General features: G+C 39.6%; 1 protein-coding gene across 2 annotated transcripts in view; it reads left to right on the plus strand.

The window, feature by feature from the left end:
- The window catches only part of CDKAL1 (CDKAL1 threonylcarbamoyladenosine tRNA methylthiotransferase), a 315,714-nt gene that overhangs the window by 54,168 nt on the left and 240,763 nt on the right, over positions 1-20,783 (plus strand). For both annotated transcript variants that reach the window (XM_081325955.1, XM_081325954.1), the window contains exon 5: positions 501-585. In XM_081325955.1, coding sequence (XP_081182081.1) covers positions 501-585 — 85 coding nt within the window. The remainder of the gene's footprint in view (positions 1-500; positions 586-20,783) is intronic.

A 20,783-nucleotide genomic window follows, 5' to 3' on the forward strand; every position in this document is an offset into this window, starting at 1 on the left:
TGGCTTGATGCTAATATGTATTTGCTCACCTTCATTTCAATTGTAATGAATCTGCCATTAGTATGGCTGTGGAATTCTGGGAGTTGAAGTCCACAGGTCTTAAAGTTGCCAAGGTTGGAGACCCCTGCCCTACGTTAGCCCTTAGCTCTCAATAGAAAAGATCAGTCCATGTTGCCTGCACTATATCAAGGGTAAACGAAGGACCACAGCTTGGTGAAAAAGACAATAATCTATATGATCCAATCTATGTAAGTGAAGAACTATTGCAGAAGCGTGGTTGCTCAAATTTTCATTTTAAGCAGCTTATATGATTTTTCCCCCATAGTATTTATACTTGTTTTTTGTTCATTTTTAACCATATTTTTAATACTCCAGTATTGCCACATAATTGTATTCTTATGCAAACTTCCCTCCTTTGATTAAAGTGTTGAATCACAATCTCTTCTGTGTGATGTCATACAGAATAAATTTTGAATACATAACATGTATTTATATTTCAGAAAATGCAGCAGAAGCAGACCTCTGGCTATTGAATAGTTGTACTGTAAAAAGCCCTGCTGAAGACCACTTTCGAAACTCAATTAAGTAAGTGTTATGCTTTGATAAACACTCTTGAATTAGTAGTGATGATTGAAAACTTTCCTTGCATAATGTCTATTCTTGTTCAAAGCAGAAATGGAAAATACAGAAGACGGGTATAATTTGGTGGCAATTGCACCGAAGTGTGGAAATTATACAGCACTTGGTTCATTTAGTTGTTTTCTTTAATAAAATCCTTGCAAATATTGTTTATTACCTGGTTTACTACACAAGCATCACTATTGTTTTCCAGAATGCTCAGAACAACTTCCAAGTGAGGATTCCAGGTAGTTGAACCCCCAGGATGGCCCTAAAAATCTTGGATATGACCCCAAAATTGTTACCAACTTGTATTTTTAATGTAAGGGCATGGGAACATTATTAAATACATTCTTGAATAATAATTATATTGACTTTAATTGATTACAGTTATTTGTATGCTGCCTATTGAAACTACTCTAGGTAGCTTAACAATAGTTACATAGAATCTGTAAATATTATAGTCATTCCAATATTAAAAAATCTACTGCTGTCCTCCATTAAATAACACTCTCTAAAAGCCATGTGCAAGATAATGTTTCCTGAAAGATAAAGTGCTGGAGACTAATATGACCTCAAGGGATACATTGCTCTAAATTGAAGGGGCTGCTACTGCAAATGCCATTTTCTAGATCACCAACCCCTAATGTCTCCAAGGATGGTACCTGCAACATCCTGTCCTAGCCAGTTTGTGTGGCCTTGTTACTTGAGTAAGATAGTTAAGGAGGACCAGTGTTCATTTCCATTTCTTAGTGAAAGGAACCAGCTTTGTCTGAAGACACTTCTGTGGTCATGTGGCCAGCATGACTATATGCTGAGGCACATGGAATGCTGTTATCTTCCCATGGAAGTGATACCTATTTATCTCTCCGCATTTACATGCTTTCGAACTGCTAGGTTGGCACGAATTAATTGATCAATCAGTCAGCCAATACAGGTCTGAAATAAGAGGTATTATTCTGATGAACTAGTTTGAGCTGGTCAGTAGGCAAGCAGCTCTGCTGTATGCCAGATACAGTTTCTGTATTTTCTTGAGTGGCATTGCCACCTACAACAAATTGCACTTATCTAATTGAGAAATGATAAAGGCAAAAGTTACCATCTTCAATATCTTTGATCTAGGCGCGACTAGTTAGTAGATTCACCCAGACTCATCAAATGATTTCCTGCCACTGCTTCCATGTGCTGCTCCAGCAGGAGCTGCAGATGCAGGACAATACCCAGTTATACCTCTCAACTCCAGGACAACCGTTTGATGTCACAGAGATCTTGTCACAATACCTAGAGGTGGTTTGGTCTGGATTGGGAGGAAGAAGCTTAAACTCAACCTTGACAAGATTGAGTGGCTATCAGTTTCTGGTTCTTCTGATAGCATACCTTTTCCACCTTTAATTCTGAATGGTATTATATTTCACCAGACAGAACTAGTGGAAGTTGGAAGTTCTCTTTGATTCGTAAAGTAGGTGGCAATTATGGCCAGGAAGGTCTCTAGTTAGACTATTTGGTGTGTCAACTAAGATCTTTCCTGGACTGGTAGTTCCTTCACACAATTACTCATGACTAAGCTAGTGGACTCTATAAAGGACTACCTTTGAAGATCTCTCAGAAACTGCATTTGGCCCAGAATGTGATGATGTGAAAAGTTTGAGGTAAGCCTCAGGATAATCAAACTATGTGAGCTGCTCTGGTTGTCAGTACGCCTCTATGTATAGTCAAGGTCCTGGTTGTTACTTTTAGAGCCGTTTTATGGGTTACCTGAGGAACCATCTTCCAGTTGTTTTTACCCATACATCTGATATGGCAAGATAGGCATATTCTGGGCCAGTGAAAGAATGTCAGCTGGTGAAGACCAAGAGGCATGCTTTTTCTGCCATAGCACCTGCCCTCTGGAACATCTTAACTCCTGAGATTAAGATTGCCCCAACCCCACTAGTTTTTGGGAAGGCCTTGATCTGGCTATATGCCCGGAACTGGGGTCCTGAATGTATGGAGAACCCCATTTCCTGGTTATGGTAACATCAGTGGATTTGTAACCTCAGCTTTAGTAATAAAAGCCAAATCTAGTGAAGTAAACATCTAATAAACCTTGCCTGGTCTTGAACAATTAATACAAATAGGACTTGTTTAGGCTGACTGGCAGATAACTGGCAACTCCCAGGGCTCTAGATTAAACTAGAAAATTGGGGAGGAAATCCCAAAAGAAGACAGTGGCAAATGATATTTCTATACTATTGTGTAGAAAATTACATGGATATGTCCAGAAAGTCCCCAGGAGTCCTCTTTACTTTAAGACTTTTATCTTTTCTTTTAAGAAAGCCCAAATAATGGTTTCCAGGTGAACTAATATAATGATCTGTAACTACCTAAATTTTATTTAATAGTGAACTTTGTGCTATACTTCCCTCATAATTGTTATGGTACTATTTTTTCAGCGCAGCTTCCTTTTGCCCTGTGGAACAACTTACTATGATTCTAGTAGAAAACTGCCGGTTGTTTTGATTATCCGCAGTTAGTAATAAGAATAGATGGAAACCTCATTTCAGTAGTGTGTCTTAAAATCTTGCTTGTTAAGTAAACAGTCAAATGGACTTTATGGAATCAGATGATTAGTGCAGTGTGCAGATGGGCTTCTGTTGAGAGCGAACATGAGCTGTATTTTAATTTTAGTTAAGCAGCTGGTGTACTCTGAAGAATAAAGCAGAGGGTGGGGCTAAAAGATGAACAGCCTGTGATTCCGTCTTTCCTTTACGTTGTGAAGCACTGGCAGCCTGGCAGAAAGTTAGTGCTTTTCTGGCCAAGAAAAACCGAGTTTCCTAAACACCCACCGTTAATACGTTGTTAGGCAACAATAATGGATTGGCTAGCCAATTATCTTGGTAACAGAATTACTAACTTGGTTCCAACTGTTACAAGTGGTCATTTTTGACAATAGTAGGTAGGCACATGCATTGAAGCAGAACGGTGAAAATAAAGTGTTCTCAGTTATCGGAGCTCCTCTTTGTGTCCAAAATATAACTGAACCTTTCTCCAGAATTATCTAATGGCCTTTTTGTTGTGGTTACAAGAGGAGATATTTTGTCTGTGCTGAAACATCTGTAGGAGTTTCTAGTATATCTCAGAACACAACTCAGAGTGTTGTTTTTGTCCTACGAAGATATCAGTGACCTGAATATACTCTGTCTGATGGTTATTTTCTTCATCAAGCTGATTATTCAGTCAGATCACATCATGATTGAGCGAGCTCCTTCTTTCAAACCTCTAATGGTGAAGATTAATTCAGTGATGAATCGCTCATTGCATTTTCACATTGAAATGTGAAATCACATTGAAATGTTTGTAAAATAGGTCCATTTCATATTCTACCTCTGTTGTTTATGCCAAACCATCTTAATTATTATTTTTTTCAGAATTTGAATATTATAATCAACTGCCAGTCAAAGTAATTTGGATACCATTTATACATATTTCTGGTCATATGTGTTTATATCTGATTATCCCTGAGTCAAGAGTGTTCTGGTGCCTGAGAGAACATAAAGTGGGTCTAAATTCTAAATATCTCTGACAGAAGAACTGGCTACTAGTTTGGGAATCAACGTTGGCAGAGATTATTTGTTTTTCATGTTCCAATGATGAAACAGTTGCTGGAAGAGGACATTTATCACCTTTTAAGCAATAGAGCTGGTTCCCTTTGACTTGTAGTTTACTGGTGATATTTCACAATTTTCCACATTTCTACCCTGAGCAATATTCATTTTCAACCACAAGCATTTAAACAAATCTGTACAAACTGAGCCTTTCATATGACGATTTTGTCATTCATAACCAGGGACAGTAGTCTAAGCAATTATGTAGCATCATTAGATCTAACAGAGACATAATTACATGTAATAATCTGGTCATCCCACAGAAAGCTTCTTCAGCTTATCATCCCTTGTTCGGTGGCTCCTTCCTCTCTCTGTGACGAACATCACTCACTGCAGATCAATTCTGGCAATAGAATATTCACATCTATCTAAACTTTCCAACTGGAACTCTATCTCTAAAAGAGGTTCGATTGAATGTATAGATAACACTGAATATGCTCACAAATTGATCTCAATTTGAAAGAGTCGGATGACTCCAGATTATCTGGACTCCACCATCTGGTATGTTTTTCTTTAACTGGAAGTTGTCCATCTGTAATTGAAAGGACAGTGCAGTCAGAGAAAAGAATAATATCCTGTGTTCTAGATTAGGACTTTTCAACCTTTTCAGAGATTGTACCACTTTTAGGACATGACATTATTCAAGTATCACCAGTGCTAAGCAAGGTGTCAAAAAACTTGATGACTAAGGAAAAATAAAAGGGAGGGGATTGGGGGCTTTACCAATTAGATTGATTTGTTGTTATAGAAATGGCTAGTTTATAGTATTATGGAAAAGTAAAAAGTTGAGGTTCAGTGTTAATGCTTCATTCTACTGCAACAGAGGAAGTTGGAAGTCAGTGCCTTTTCTTTTTCCCTTCTCCCTCTCACTTTTCTTTCCCTTTTTTCCTCCCCACTGTGTCCCACTATTTGCTTTTGAATTTTATTCTGTAGACTAGTAAAATATTACAAGCCTTTTTTTTAAAAAAGGGGGAAAAAGTACCGGTTTTACTCTTCCTTTCATATCTTCTCTTCTTCCTCCTCCTCCTTTTATATGTCTTCTCTCCCCCTCCCCCTTCCTTTTCTCTTCCGGATGTGCTGGAAATGCCCATCAGCTGGAGGTGTGTGTGCCGATCCCAGGCTCTCAGCAGAGCCCCAGCAACACCAAAGCTCCAGCTGAATCTCCGCCCGAAGACTGCGTGCGGCTGCCAGCCACCCCCCCAGGCCACCGAATGCGCCGATCAGCTGTAGCCGCATTCATTGATCCTGGGCTCTCAACAGAGCCCGGGCAACACTGCAGCTCCAGCTGACTCTCCCCCAGGCCTCTCTGGCACTGCCACTGCTTCAGCTCATCCACTTTTACACTTTTATTTACACTTTTTTTTTACAGTGATTTTTAGCCCGTCGTACGCGTACCACCTGCCAGGTGCCAAAGTACCACCAGTAGTACGCGTACCATGGGTTGAGAATCCCTGTTCTAGATGAATACCTTGGTGGGCTGGCATCCTAATTTGGATTCAATTCTAATTTGTTTTATAAATATTTAAGTTCTCTTTCTGCAGATGACTGCAAGACATATCGGTGAGAGGGTAAACCTTCCCACTTTCGTTACACAATCTAAACTGACCAAGAAAGATGGATGGTCTAGTAACTAATAGTTATGCAAATTGGTATGCAAACTATTATGCTTGCTAAAAGTGTTTCTGCTATTTTTTTCTGTGTCAAAAGCTATACTTTTAAAAAGTGTGCTGATGACCAAAAGCAAATTGCCTCAGAATGAAAACTAAACTTAACTGAATTTTATTCATGTTTACCTTTAATTAAAATTATATAAGTAATATTACTTTCACATCATATATCAATAAGTTTCTTCTTCCATCACATTAAAATTAAAGTTTACTGACCACTCGTGGAGTTTCTTGTGGGCTCTATCCAAGTCTTGAGAAGCTATGTCTGCCCCGTGGAAGCTAACTTTGTGCACTCTAAAATATTTGGACTATGTCTATCAGTATAGCTTCCTTAAGACCAGTAATAAAGAAAAATACTGCATCTCAAAGCAAGGAATATTTTAAACAGAGTTTATCCTGGAAAGATCAGTAAAATAGTCTAAATGCTTACTGAATGCATTTAAAGTTATCTGGATTTTTGTAACTTCCCATGTACATTGAATTTGCAACTAAATCAGGTAAGCTGTTTCCAGATTCTAATAAGTCTCTCTTATGAAATTGGAAATAACCAGAACAGCTTGATAGGCAAACATTTAGAAGTTAAAATAATAACAGAGAGTGGCCAAAGGTGGTAGGTGATTAACCATTTTTTTTGAAATTGGCCAAGGCTGGCCAGGTGTTACCACTAGTTCATAAAAACATTGTTAACCGAAAGTGTGAGTCATTTGTAAACATTTTTACAGAGATTTCTTACTCATGTGAGTAGCTTTAACAAGTCTGTGATTTTGCTCAGCAAATTCTTAACAGTATGTGTGTCTTCACCAGATGAAATTTGTTGTTAAAATCAAAACCTTTATTGCCTTCTGCGGATTTTTTAATTTCTATCTTGAATGTGAAATCTGTACAAGAATTAAAATGGTCTAATTTGTCCAACTCACTGCAGTGTACATGATCAGTATGCATTTCATTTGTGTTGATATCATTACAAATATTGATATGTTATATCGATATAATTAGATTTCATGGCTGATTATGTTTTTAAAACACCTTTTTACTCATTTCTTTTTTTGGATGTAAGATATTTTATTATTAATTTGACTCTTATCCAACAAGAGTCACCGGGAGTTGGGAGGCACATACATTTTAATAATATATCTATATACATTACTACTAAAACTCTCATTTTCATGATCTTTATCTGGGTGAAATACTGGATCAGAGAGCACCCATTTTTGAACCATGGTACATCAAATGGGCTAATGTACGGAAAGCATTCAAAATCTGGGACCTGTGACTCCATGGAAATTTGGCAAATTTGTGGTCATTTCAGTGCTGTTGTGCTGCCACCAAGTGGCTTAGTAGAGTAGTCTCACCCTAGCCCAGACATGAACTTGCGACATCACATGACGTCGCGCAACGTATCAGAGCTTTTTCTCCATTGGCAGCAATGGGGTGGGCATGGTTTTGGGATGACGTGCCCGGCCCGCGGGCCGGCAGTTAAACACCCCTGCCCTAGCCCTTTAGAGACTATGTAGACTGGTCTTGCCATTGGCTGCTAGAAAGTAGTCAGCTGCAGTCAAGCCAGCAGGGATTTAGAAGGTGTTTCTGTTCCCAGGGACGTGGTGGTTCAGTGGGTTGGAACACTGAGCTTGTCAATCAGAAGGTCGGCAGTTTGGCGGGTCGAATCCTGAGTGCCGCGTAGCAGAGTGAGCGCCTGTTATTCGTCCCAGCTTCTGCCAACCTAGCAGTTGGAAAGCACATAAAAATGCAAGTAGAAAAATAGGGACCACTACGGTGGGAACCCCTTCATGGATTACTGCCTTGTCGTGGCGAAGGGGCTTGCGTAATTCAATGAAGCTATGAGCTATGCCGTGCAGGGCCACCCAAGACGGACAGGTCATAGCAGAGAGTTCTGACAAAACGTGATCCACTGGAGAAGGAAATGGCAACCCACTCCAGTATCTTTGCCATGAAAACCCTATGGACAGTACCAAAAGGCAAAACGATATGACGCTGGAAGATGAGCCCCTCAGGTCGGAAGGCGTCCAATATGCTACTGGGGAAGAGCAGAGGGCTAGTACTAGTAGCGCCAGAAAGAATGAAGCGACTGGGCCAAAGCCGAAAGGACGCTCAGCTGTGGATATGTCTGGTGGTGAAAGGAAAGTCCGATGCTGTAACGATTTTTTCTCCATAGGAACCTGGAATGTAAGATCCATGAATCAAGGAAAGCTGGACGTGGTCAAACAAGAGATGACAAGACTAAACATTGACATCTTAGGTATCAGCGAACTAAAATGGACAGGAATGGGTGAATTTAATTCAGATGACCATCAGGTATACTACTGCGGGCAAGAATCCCTCAGAAGAAATGGAGTAGCCTTCATAGTCAATAAAAAAATAGGAAAAGCAATACTGGGATACAATCCTCAAAATGACAGAATGATCTCAGTTCGAATCCAAGGCAAACCATTCAATATCACAGTAGTCCAAGTCTATGCCCCAACCACCAGTGCTGAAGAGGATGAAATTGACCGGTTCTATGAAGCCCTACAGCACCTTATAGAACTAACACCCAGAAATGATGTCCTTATCATCATGGGGAATTGGAATGCTAAAGTAGGAAGCCAAAAGATAACTGGAATAACAGGCAAGTTTGGCCTTGGAGTACAAAATGAAGCAGGGCACAGGCTGATAGAATTTTGTCAAGAGAATACGATGGTCATAGCAAACACTCTTTTCCAACAACCCAAGAGACGGCTCTCTACTCATGGACATCACCAGACGGTCAACACAGAAATCAGACTGACTTATGTGCTCTGCAGCCAAAGATGAAGAAGCTCTATACAGTCAGTAAAAACAAGACCAGGAGCTGACTGTGGCTCAGACCATGAGCTTCTTGTTGCAAAGTTTAGGCTTAAATTAAAGAAAGTAGGGAAAAGCGCTAGGCCAGTCAGGTATGAATTAAATCATATCCCTGTTGAATATACAGTAGAGGTGACAAATAGATTTAAGGAATTAGATCTGATAGACAGAGTGCCTGAAGAACTATGGACAGAGGTTCGCAACATTGTACAACAGGTAGCAACCAAAACCATCCCAAAGAAAAAGAAATGCAAGAAAGCAAAATGGCTGTCTGAGGAAGCTTTGCAAATAGCTGAGGAAAGGAGGGAAGCGAAAGGCAAGGGAGAAAAAGAAAGATATGCCCAATTAAATGCAGAATTCCAAAGAATAGCTAGAAGAGATAAGAATGCCTTCTTAAATGAACAATGCAAAGAAATAGAAGAAAACAATAGAATAGGGAGGACCAGAGATCTTTTCAAGAAAATTGGAGAGATGAAAGGAACGTTTCATGCAAAAATGGGCATGATAAAGGACCAAAATGGCAGGGACCTAACAGAGGCAGAAGAGATTAAGAAGAGGTGGCAAAATTACACAGAAGAACTATACAAGAATGAGCTTAATGTTCCTGATAATCACAATGAAGTGGTCACTGACCTCGAGCCAGACATCCTAGAATGTGAAGTGAAGTGGGCCTTAGAAAAGCTGAGCAACAACAAAGCTAGTGGAGGTGACAGTATTCCAGCTGAGCTATTCAAAATCTTAAAAGACGATGCAGTAAAAGTGCTACACTCAATTTGCCAGCAAATTTGGAAAACTCAACAGTGGCCACAGGATTGGAAAAGATCAGTTTACATTCCAATTCCAAAGAAAGGCAGTGCCAAAGAATGTTCAAATTATCGCACCATTGCACTCATTTCTCATGCTAGTAAAGTTATGCTTAAAATTCTACAAGCTAGACTCCAGCAGTATGTGGATCGAGAACTACCAGAAGTACAGGCAGGATTTCGAAGAGGCAGAGGAACTAGAGATCAAATTGCTAACATACGCTGGATCATGGAGAAAGCTAGAGAGTTCCAGAAAAACATCTACTTCTGCTTCATTGATTATGCTAAAGCCTTTGATTGTGTGGATCATAACAAACTCTGGCAAGTCCTTAAAGAGATGGGCATACCAGACCATCTTATTTGTCTCTTGAGAAATCTATATGCGGGCCAAGAAGCAACAGTGAGAACTGGACACGGAACCACTGATTGGTTCAAAATTGGGAAAGGAGTCCGGCAAGGCGGTATACTGTCGCCTTGCCTATTTAACTTATATGCAGAGCACATCATGAGAAAGGCAGGGCTAGATGAATCAAAAGTTGGAATTAAGATTGCCGGAAGAAACATCAACAACCTAAGATATGCAGATGATACCACTCTAATGGCAGAAAGTGAAGAAGAACTAAAGAGCCTCTTGTTGCGGGTGAAGAAGGAGAGTGCAAAACTTGGGTTGAAACTAAACATTAAGAAAACCAAGATCATGGCATCCGGCCCTCTCAATTCCTGGCAAATAGATGGGGAAGAAATGGAGGTAGTGACAGATTTTATTTTCCTGGGCTCCAAGATCACTGCAGATGGGGACTATAGCCAAGAAATTAAAAGACGCTTGCTCCTCGGGAGGAAAGCCATGACAAATCTAGACAGCACACTAAAAAGCAGAGACATCACCCTGTCAACAAAAGTGCGTATAGTCAAGGCTATGGTCTTCCCAGTTGCAATGTATGGCAGTGAAAGCTGGACCATAAGAAAGGCTGAGCGCCAAAGAATTGAAGCCTTTGAACTATGGTGCTGGAGAAGACTCCTGCGAGTTCCTTGGACTGCAAGGCGATCAAACCGGTCAGTCCTAGAGGAGATCAACCCTGACTGCTCTTTAGAAGGCCAGATCCTGAAGCTAAAGCTCAAATACTTTGGCCACCTAATGAGAAGGAAGGATTCACTGGAGAAGAGCCTAATGCTGGGAAAGATTGAGGGCAATAGAAGAAGGGGACGACAGAGAATGAGGTGGCTGGATGGAGTCATTGAAGCAGTAGGCGTGAGCTTTGATGGACTCCAGAAGATGGTAGAGGACAGGAAGGCCTGGAGGAACATTGTCCATAGGGTTGCGATGGGTCGGACACGACTTCGCAACTAACAACAACAACGGTGGGAAGGTAACAGCGTTCCGCGCGCCTTTCGCGTCTAGTCATGCCGGCCACATGACCATGGAGATGTCCTCAGACAAGCGCTGGCTCTTCGGCTTTGAAACAGAGATGAGCACCGGCCCCTAGAGTTGGAAACGACTAGCATGCATATGCAGGGGAACCTGTACCTTTACCTTACCTGTTCGCATGCTTTTTTTTGTTTTTGCCTTGATGGTTCTTTTTCTCTATTTAGGTAAGGAAACATCTCTGAATGGTGACCCAGTGGGCCATGGGTTGTCCCTATATTTTTTCAGTGCATGTCCTCTCTTACATTCTGTGCAGTTTTGGTTCTTGCTGAAGTACTTCTCCTAAATTCAGTACATAATGGGAGACTCGTGAAATTATTGACAGTAATATTGGAGAATTCTCGTTCAGTTTCTAAAAAGGCGGTGGACCATTTACAGAGACTGTTACACAGAGTATTTTCTGCTTCTCAAGTGGTGATGATATCCAGTATCAGCAATTTTCTTTTGTCCTCTGAACAGTACTGATTCACTAATGTGGAAAAAAAAATCTTTAAAAAATGTAACTTATTTGGCAGAAAGTCTTATCTCATCAGGAGGGTTTCCCCCCTTCCTCCTTAATTGCAGACACAAAAATAAAACACTAATGACATAAAACCTAATCCGTTATTTCATATTTGGAGGGGCTGGTATCTTGATATACTGTGGAAACATTACCCGCTGCCTCTTAAAATGTAATTTCATAAAAGAAATCCGTTTTTCAAACTTCATAAAGCATACAGAGACTGGTCTGTTTGAACTGATGTCACCCTAGCTCCCAGGCAAAACATCTGCTGATGGATATGGCTGCATAAAGTGAAACTGGTTAGCTTTTTTTATTACTTCATACGGTAAATCTAGCTGATGGATCCATGCTTTGTTTTCCAATTAGACATTAGACCGAATTACTTCTCCAGATCCCTGGCTGCTTTTCCAAGCATCAGTTCTATTGCAGGCCAGATTAAAAGTGTGAGTTTTTCTTTCACAACATAGCTTATACATCCCTTCCTCATACTGTATTGTGCTGAAGTAAGCTGCCATTTCTGTTCACAACTAAGTTCCTTTGTCACTTAGTTATTTGCCAGCCCCTCCAGCCCCCAGTGTGATAAATATTTTCAGAACAAATCATTTTCCAAATAGAAAGTTGCTTTTTCCCCACAAGCAAAACCAGTTGAAGCATTTCCCCCCTGATTTAAAGAAAGAGCTGACCTCAACAAGAGACATGCAAATTTCTGAGAACCGATTTACATTAAGTTGGCTCTACAGGAAAATAGTTGAGATGCAGTTTTGTTTTCCTGGTTTAAGTTCCGCATATATTTTTCACAGAACTGGAGAATAAAGCATCTTTCAGAAGTTCTGAACACATAGATATGTGTAACTCTACAGATGACATAAAATAGCCTGTTCTTTAATTTATGAAGTTGGAAAGTTATAAGTAACAGTAGTTAAAATTGGAGAGCCAGTTGGGTGTAGTGGTTAAGGCTAGAAACTGGGAGAAGACCATGAGTTGTAGTTTTGATTGGCCCAAGGTCACCCAAAATCAGTTGGGTGACCTTGGGCCAGTCACTTCTCCCATCTTTAGAAAACAGGCAGTGCTAAACACTTCTGAAAAATCTTGTCAAAAAAAAGTGCACGGACTTATTCAGGCAGTCTTCAAGAATCAAACATGATTGAATGGATGAAAAATGAATCAAGTTGGAATGTTAAAAATAACAATAGTTAAAATTTTAAAGTTTGGAAAATACGCTAAGCTAAAATTCATTAGTGTTAGGTTGAGCTTCAGGCATAAAAGCAATTACCAGTAAGTGCTTCCAGGGCTGTTGAAGGGGTCTGTAATTCCTCAGACCTTTTTGTTGTGACTCTAAAGCCGGGGTGTCAAACTGGTGGCCTGCGGGCTGGATATGTCATGCGCAGGCCATGCCCCCCGGCTCCACAAAGGCAAAAAACGTTGCAATATGTCGTGATATGTCACGTGATGCGATTGAGTTTGACACCCAGGCTCTAAAGCATTGTGTAGCTTGAAAACTGAGTCCCTGTGCGCTGGCCAGAGCAGCGCGCTTGTCTGAAGATTGCTGTTCTAATTTGAAAGCCATGGTTTAGCTTTATGTCTAGGATCAGCCAGCAGCTGTGGTTTTCATAATTTTGTAGACCTCCATTGTGTGCATGCTATGTGGAAAAAGGATAAAAACTGTTACAAATCTTAATGATTTGCACACACGCATGCGCGCACACCCACCCACCCACCCACACAAAAAATATTTAAAGCTTCACTAGGGATGGAAGATTTTAATATAACCTCTGGTCAAATATACTTAAAAGTTCCATTGGTGAACAGACTTTAATTATTTCATATTAATTTGACAGATAGTAACAGATGACTGTATAAAAATATTCTGAACAATATTGGAGTGTAACAAAAGGAAAATTGAAATGAATACTTACATTCACAGATCCTTAGAAAGTAATTAATACAAGAAATCTCCTTGAGAAGATTCTTACTATGATTGTACTCCTCTCTGCTTCCTGCATACATTTTTTTGAAAACAATCTTACTTTGGGTTAGTATTTAAAAGTAGGAAATAAATTCAACAGTAACCACTAAGTAGACAATCTTCATTTTTCCTTATATAGAATCTATGAAATGTGTTTATTAACTTGTGTCATGAGCAGATTCATACATGATATCATGAGCTTTTTTAAATGTGGTATTCAAAAATTAATGCTTTCAGTTCTGGATGTGTGTGTGTGTGTGTGTGTATACACACATATACATATATATTGCTAAAATTATAAGTGTTTCCCCTACTGGATGTCTTGAACAGAATATTTTCTTCGGTATATGTATGGATATATTTATTTTTATTTCTGCATCTCCAACTGAAATAATTACTTAGTTGCTTTAATGTCAGTTTTTATATGTAAAAAGATAACTAACTGGTCATTCTTTATCTCTTCGGTTGTACTGACACCTCATTATGCTCACAATATTTCCCATATCAGTGAGAAAGGTTTATTAATTAATTTTTTTAAAATGGCAGATTTATTGGATAGGAAATTACATGACAAATGTGAGTACTATCTATCTAACCAACTCTGCTTTAGTAGATGAACTTTTATATAACAATTTTCTTTAAAATTACTTTAAACATTTAAAACATAAGACTACCTCCAAGTTGCATTGCAACTAAAGCTCCTGAAATGTTTTTTTCCCCCAACTGTTAATCTTTTGCAACCTTGACAGATAAAACCCTTAACATCACATTAGTTTGGTCTGTCAGTTTCACAATATATTTCTGACGTGACCCACATCATTGAAAAAATTCCCTCCCCCTCTCTCCCTTTAAGAAAACCTTGTATTTCATAAATAAGTATTGTGAAATCTGTATCTTGAAGAGCAGTAAGTAGAAAATGTTCTTAGGAACAAGGAGATCTGATGTCTTTCAGCCTGATGTTGCATGTTTCAGAGTATCTCTATTGCAGGCTGGTACCTGGAATCAAATGTTACCTTGAGGGCCTGTCTTTCAGCTATCCTCCCCTACCTAATCTTATGAATGAAACCTGAACCATCTGCTTGACAGATGGTGCAGGCAGGTAGGTAACCAAAGGAATTGTGTGTGTGTGTGTGTGTGTGTTTTATTTGCAGATAAAGTTGTGCTTACCATATGTACTTTGTTTACCAAGAGTTACTAGACACTTTAAAGAAAAGACTAGGCCATCTGGATTTGAAAGTCATAACTGGGAACAAGGCAGTTGAACCCCTACCAAGTGCTTTCCTCAAACTGCTGTTTACTGGATCATTTATGACTAATTAATGGGGCTGACTAATTTTGATTGCTGAATAATGGGTGGGGCTTTCAGTTTTCACAAAGGACAATGGGAAACATTTACCTTAACCCTCTTTCCTTCCTCCTCGTTTAAGTTTCAAAACCATGAAATGGTTTTTTTAAAACTGTGCAGTTACTAAATGTGGGATAGTATGGTTTGGGGGCTATTATATTTACGAGCTTCAAATCTGATTTAGGATTTTCTCTTGTGTTACAGAGGATAATAGGGGCCCCCTTCTTCTCCTTGCTTTTACTTTTGCTTGGGTAAGCTGTATATTTGTAGAAGACTGGCAGATGTTAAACTAAAAGAAGGGGGAAACTCTATCAATAACTGTTTAAATATACTTTTAAATGTAAACCTTAAGGGCTAACTTTAGTAAAAGAAAAAAGAACCCCAAAGTATAAAAGAGGTGTGAAAAAGCAAATAATTATAGCCCTAGCCAAAAACACAACAGTTGTTAAGCAGCTGACAGATTTACCTGTGACAGGCATCTTTCAGTACGCTGGGTGGTGATGTTTGGGATATTGTGGGGTATTATCTGTGAAGACTGTTCTGTATTTAAAAAAAACATCTACAGGAAAAGCTGATATCTATCTATCTATCAAATGTATATAGCCACCCATCCCACCAACGGTCACTCTGAGCAGCCCACAATAATAACAGATTAAAACTATATAAAAACAGTGAATGCAAATATAAAAAAAACATTAGTAATAAATATCTTAAAAACTCAAAATAGAATTAAAATGGAGGGAGAATTAAAAAATGGCCTTTCAACAATGGATCCATCTAGTCAAGTCTCTGGTTCCAGGGGAGCCCAACCTGGACACATAACCAGGTATGGGGGCCTTCTGGAATATCAAAATCATGTTTTAGGGTGAATGTTGGAGCATGAAGAACATGTAACAATGGTTGGCTTCTCAGGAAGTATAGAGCTACTGGAATGCTTTACACTCTAATAATGTCCAACAGATTCTAGAAATTTGGTATCCAAAAATTTAAAATCCAGGAATATTTGCCACTGCTGAAAGACCATGACTCATGTCCATACTATATATCGTGGTCCTATCAGATCCCATTTCGGAGGAGGAGTTGGAACCGTGACCATTCAACAAGGATGGTACATCTCTCCCGGAATGTCTGGAGAGGCCAGGGCTGTGGACAATGTTGTCCCAGGTTCCTCTGGCATTGAAGGAGTTGGTTGACTGGATGGAGAGCTGCCTGCACTCACAAACACAGTGGAGGATTGGCTGCAGACAGGCAGTGATAATGAGAGGCAACAGATCCCCTATGATGAAGAGCTGCCTCCCTCACCAATCCGAGGGCATGGAGAATGGAGCTGAGGGAAGGCCAAAGGAGCTCTGTGAGGTTGCTGGTGAGGAGGCTGCCCCACCCTTCCTCACAAGAAACACCAGGCTTGAGCTGATTTAATTAGAGGCTGGGAGAGAATGTCTTTGTCAGGAACGAGTGTTTGCATTGGCATGTACTTTCCTGGCCTTTGTAAATTCTGACTTTGGACTGTGTTTCTGCCCTGTGGATCTTGAATCTTGTTTGTGGACTCTGGGCCTTGCCTTATGGAGTTGGAACCTTCTTTATGAACTATGGACTTCCTCCTTGCCTTGTAAATTGGCTCTGGTGAATATTGGATTTAGTTTGTGAGCCTGTGAGGCACTGACTCTGGGTGGCTACCTTCAGGAAAGATTGGGGTGGAGCTTTACCAGCCATTGTAGGGCCATTTGTTGCGGGATAGCAGAGCAATAAAGGACTTTATTGGAGCCTACCCCTGCCTACGCAACTTAGGTCATAACGCTATACCACATTTTCTCCTCAACTTAGGGGCAGGGGAGAGATTCTAGAGGAGAAATTCTTTGTGTGTCAATCATATTTATATGACCTCCCATCTCACAAAACAGGGCTCTGGGCCAACATATTTTAAAACCACAAAATAGCAAAATTAAAGCACACTGCTATTAAAAACATTGATGTTATTATTTAAAAAGGCTAGGCAAGAACATTGAATATTACAAATAGTGAGTCATATTGGCAGATCAACATTGTCTTGAGACCACCCAGGCCTCTTGACCTAGCCAGATTTCGAGGGATTTCTAGAAGGATGGCAGGGAAGGGGCCAATCTCACCTAGTAAAGGATGATGTTCCAAAAGGTGATGTTACAGCAGAAAAGGCCCATCTCCTGGATCCCACCAGACGTAACTCTTTAGTAGACAGGATCTGCAACATACCTCTTCTGCCAGATCTGATGAGATGGGCAGATATTATCAGGATTAGACAGCCCACAATAATCCAGCCCAATTGCGTGAAGAGTTTTACAGGTCAAAGCCAGCACCTTAATTTGAACCCAGAAGCAGATTGGTAACGAATGGAGCTGATATAACAAGTGTCATTTTAGGGACACACATGACTGCCCATGCTGCCTCATTCTGCACCATTTGAAGCTTTGGAATATTCTTCACAGTAGCCCCATGGAAAGCATATTACAATAGCCCACCTGGGAGATGACCAGGCATGAGTGATTATGAACAGAGCCGTTAGTTTTGGCTGTACAGCGTATGTATCACATTCTTTTTTAACCTCTTGAATTACATCTCTCAGTATATGAAGGCCCTATCCAGCTTAGAGTTGGTCTTAAGATTTACAGAGTAACAGGATAACTGAATTGGAAGGGACCCTTGGAAGCTTCTAGGGCAACCCCCTGCTCAAATAGTCGGTCCTATTAAGAATTTCATTATTGACTACACAATGATTTTTAGTCACAGAAAGATAAAATATAATATTTTAAATGATTAAAAATAGTGGAGGGGTTGCCATGTTGAGAAGTTTACAATAGCTAAATTATAGTAGACAATCTGCTTACTAGCAAACTTCCCACTCTACTGTTAGTTGCCAGGGTAGGAAATAAGAGTGCAGTTATTTTTTATTAGCCTAAATCTATATATTCTATAGTTGTATATGAACTTCTGTACAAAGGAAGTATAATTGGGTAATTATTTGTTTGAATTTGGGAATTAAAATTGTGAAGATGATAGTACTTCAGCATTATGTGTGACTCAGAGAGGAAATTAGGGTGACTTTGACACGTCAATTTATAAGTCAGCATGTACTAACATTTACAAAAATGTTTTGGGGAAAGAAAGATGTAGATCCACTCAGTTAGTTTGCCCCAGTCCACAGTATAAATTCTTACTCTATCTAGACATATAATGCCAAAGGGAAGTGCAAAATAATTATTAGAACATAATTATTTACTTTGTATTCTATCAGTTTATTTTGTGTGCAGTAGACACCACTGTAAGTCCCACTTTCAGAATGTCAGTTAATTTATTATTTTAAGTAGTTCTTGCTAATAATGGCAATTGGGACTGGAGTTTCCTTTGCTAAGTGAAGCGGTTGTAAAAGCACAAAGTCATGTGACCACACTACTTAGTGATGGCAGTTCCTGCAGTCCCTCGTTTAAATGAGGACTGCATGGGTTGTCAAATGAAAACATCACACAATCACAACTTCCATCTTCCTGCTGATTTCCCCATTGACTTTGCTTTTACTAATTGGGAAGTGAAGGTCACAAACCATGCAACACGATGCTGCGACGGTCAGAAATCCATTCCAGTGTCCAGGTGCCCAGATCACAATCCTGTGATTGTGAGAGCGCTGCAATGGCCAGAGCTTTGAGGACCGGTCGTAACTGCCACTCATTCAGTAACATTGCACCATTTGTCAGAATGGTCACTAAATAAGTGGTAGTTAAATGAGGACACCTGTACTCATGAAATTTGACATCCGGACTCTAGGCAGCCCATTTTCTCTCCCATCCCATATGTGCGCATTTTAAAAATGGACTGAAACATTGGCACTGTGAGTTACTTGGTTGCCCTCTTCTGCCTCTGTTGATTGGCTGTGGTCATGATTTTGTTTGGGATGCCCTGGCTGGCTCACATGGTGACCTCTGCACGAAAGGTGAATTTAATAAAGAAGTTCTGGCCATCTGTTGTGAGAAGAATGTTTTCAATGAACCACCTGCTGTTTCAGAATGGATTTCTTCCAGATAAGCCTGAGTTTACTTAACAAACAATAATATTAAGGGAGTAAATGGTAGAAAAGAGAGGCAAAAGCTTTCCCTCCTGTTGGAAAAAAGTTTGGATCCTAATGTTCAAACTATCCCTGCTCTTCTTTTGTGGTTCATGTGTCATTAAAGCATTTTTCTTTTGGCTTCCAAAATGGAAGAGGAAGAGTAATGTTGAACTAAAAGAATCTCACAATGATTAGTATAATGTTCGGTGCAGTATATGATTTAATTTGGAGCAGTAGATAGCCACCTGCTGTACTTTTGTCTGCCTGGCGAGAAAGGCAGTTCTGTTTTGGTTCTCTTTTTTTATTTGTCATGTCTTTGGAAACATATCACCCAGCTATGAACTGAGTGATCAAATGCTTAGCTACTGTGTGTTTATACAAATCAAACCAAGGTGTTTCTCTTTGTTTTGCACTATCATAAAATGCTTTTAGCATATTGCTACAACACTATAACGTTATCAAAAACTAGCTTGCATTGTTACCTAGATCTTTGATTTATTTATTTATTTATTTAAAAAAAATGAGGATTCTGTTACTGTTGCAGATTGTGATTACAGATATGGCTTTAGAAGTTCCTTGTTCTATTTTAAATAAAGGATTGGTTTGTCATTAAGCTAAAAATTATAGGGGTAGGGTCTCCAAAAATGTGTTCCATAACAATTTGTGTTAATAGCAAGATACCTTAAATTACATCAAAATTGAAGCTGTGTTATTGGTAAATACATTAAAGTCCAAACAGTATTGTAGCAAAATCACCATAGTTTCAAGATAAAGACAAATGCAAAGAGATGCTAAAGGGAAAAAATGCTAATGTTAAACCAGATGTCAAACATATGAACAAAATGAGCAATCTGGGCCAACTGGCTGTATTGATCAGGAGCAGCTCCTATTCAGTTTTCTTTGGGGAATGTTCCATACAATGCATGTCAATAAGAGATGTTGCTCTCAGTAAGTATAATAATAACAATAACACATACCAATTCACAGTGCTTTATGGCACTCGCTGTTGCCCCAGTTCTAGGCCTTCAGCTGGGTTTTATAAAACCTTTTCGCTTTAGGCCTCTGCCACCGTGTGCAAAATAAAAAAAAGGTTCAATCAATCAATCAATTTCAACTTCAGCAGCAAAAAAAAAGATCTCGCAAAGTTGGAATTGATTGATTGAACTATTTAGTCCCACCCAGTCTGCCGTTACCACCACAGCCACGCCCACCCAATAGGCCACACCCACCCAATAGGCCACGCCCATTCAGCACATGACAATACATAAGTGGGTTTTGGGTTGCAGTTTGGCCACTCAGCAGTTTGCCATCACTGCTGATTTACAGAGTCAGCATATTGCCCCCAACAATCTGGGGTCCTCATTTTACTGACCTTGGAAGGATGAGCTGGTGAGGATCGAACCCCTGGCATTCAGCAGAATTAGCCTGCAATACTGCATTCTAACCACTGCGCCACCACGGCTCTTCCAAATCTCTGAAGAATAGAGAGATATCAGAGCCAACCTGCTGATTTTGAGAAAACGAGGTTACAGCTAATTAGTACTTAAATAAAAGACCTTTAGGCAATGCAAAGTGTTGTCATGAAAACAATATAGATGTGCCCATGTAATCACCAGGAGTCAAACTTAATTCAGATGAGACTTTTTCATGCATAAACTCAGCCAGTTTTTTCCAGTCTGGATTTGTTGAACTAGCTTTGAGTTAATTAGTATAATTCACTAAGCCTTAAGGTCCAATTAGCACAAACATACCTTTTCACAATAGCTAGCTTTCCTTCTGAGGTAGGTTGTGAAGCAGCCAACTGTTCATAGTTTGTTTTCTTCAAGATGATCAAGATGGAAGCCTGGTTTACACATAGTGCTAACCCTTAAAGTGGCTTATTTGCACATGAATCAATCC

The sequence above is a fragment of the Vipera berus genome (genome assembly GCF_964194415.1).
Source record: "Vipera berus genome assembly, chromosome: 3".
In the NCBI taxonomy this organism is placed as follows: domain Eukaryota; kingdom Metazoa; phylum Chordata; class Lepidosauria; order Squamata; family Viperidae; genus Vipera; species Vipera berus.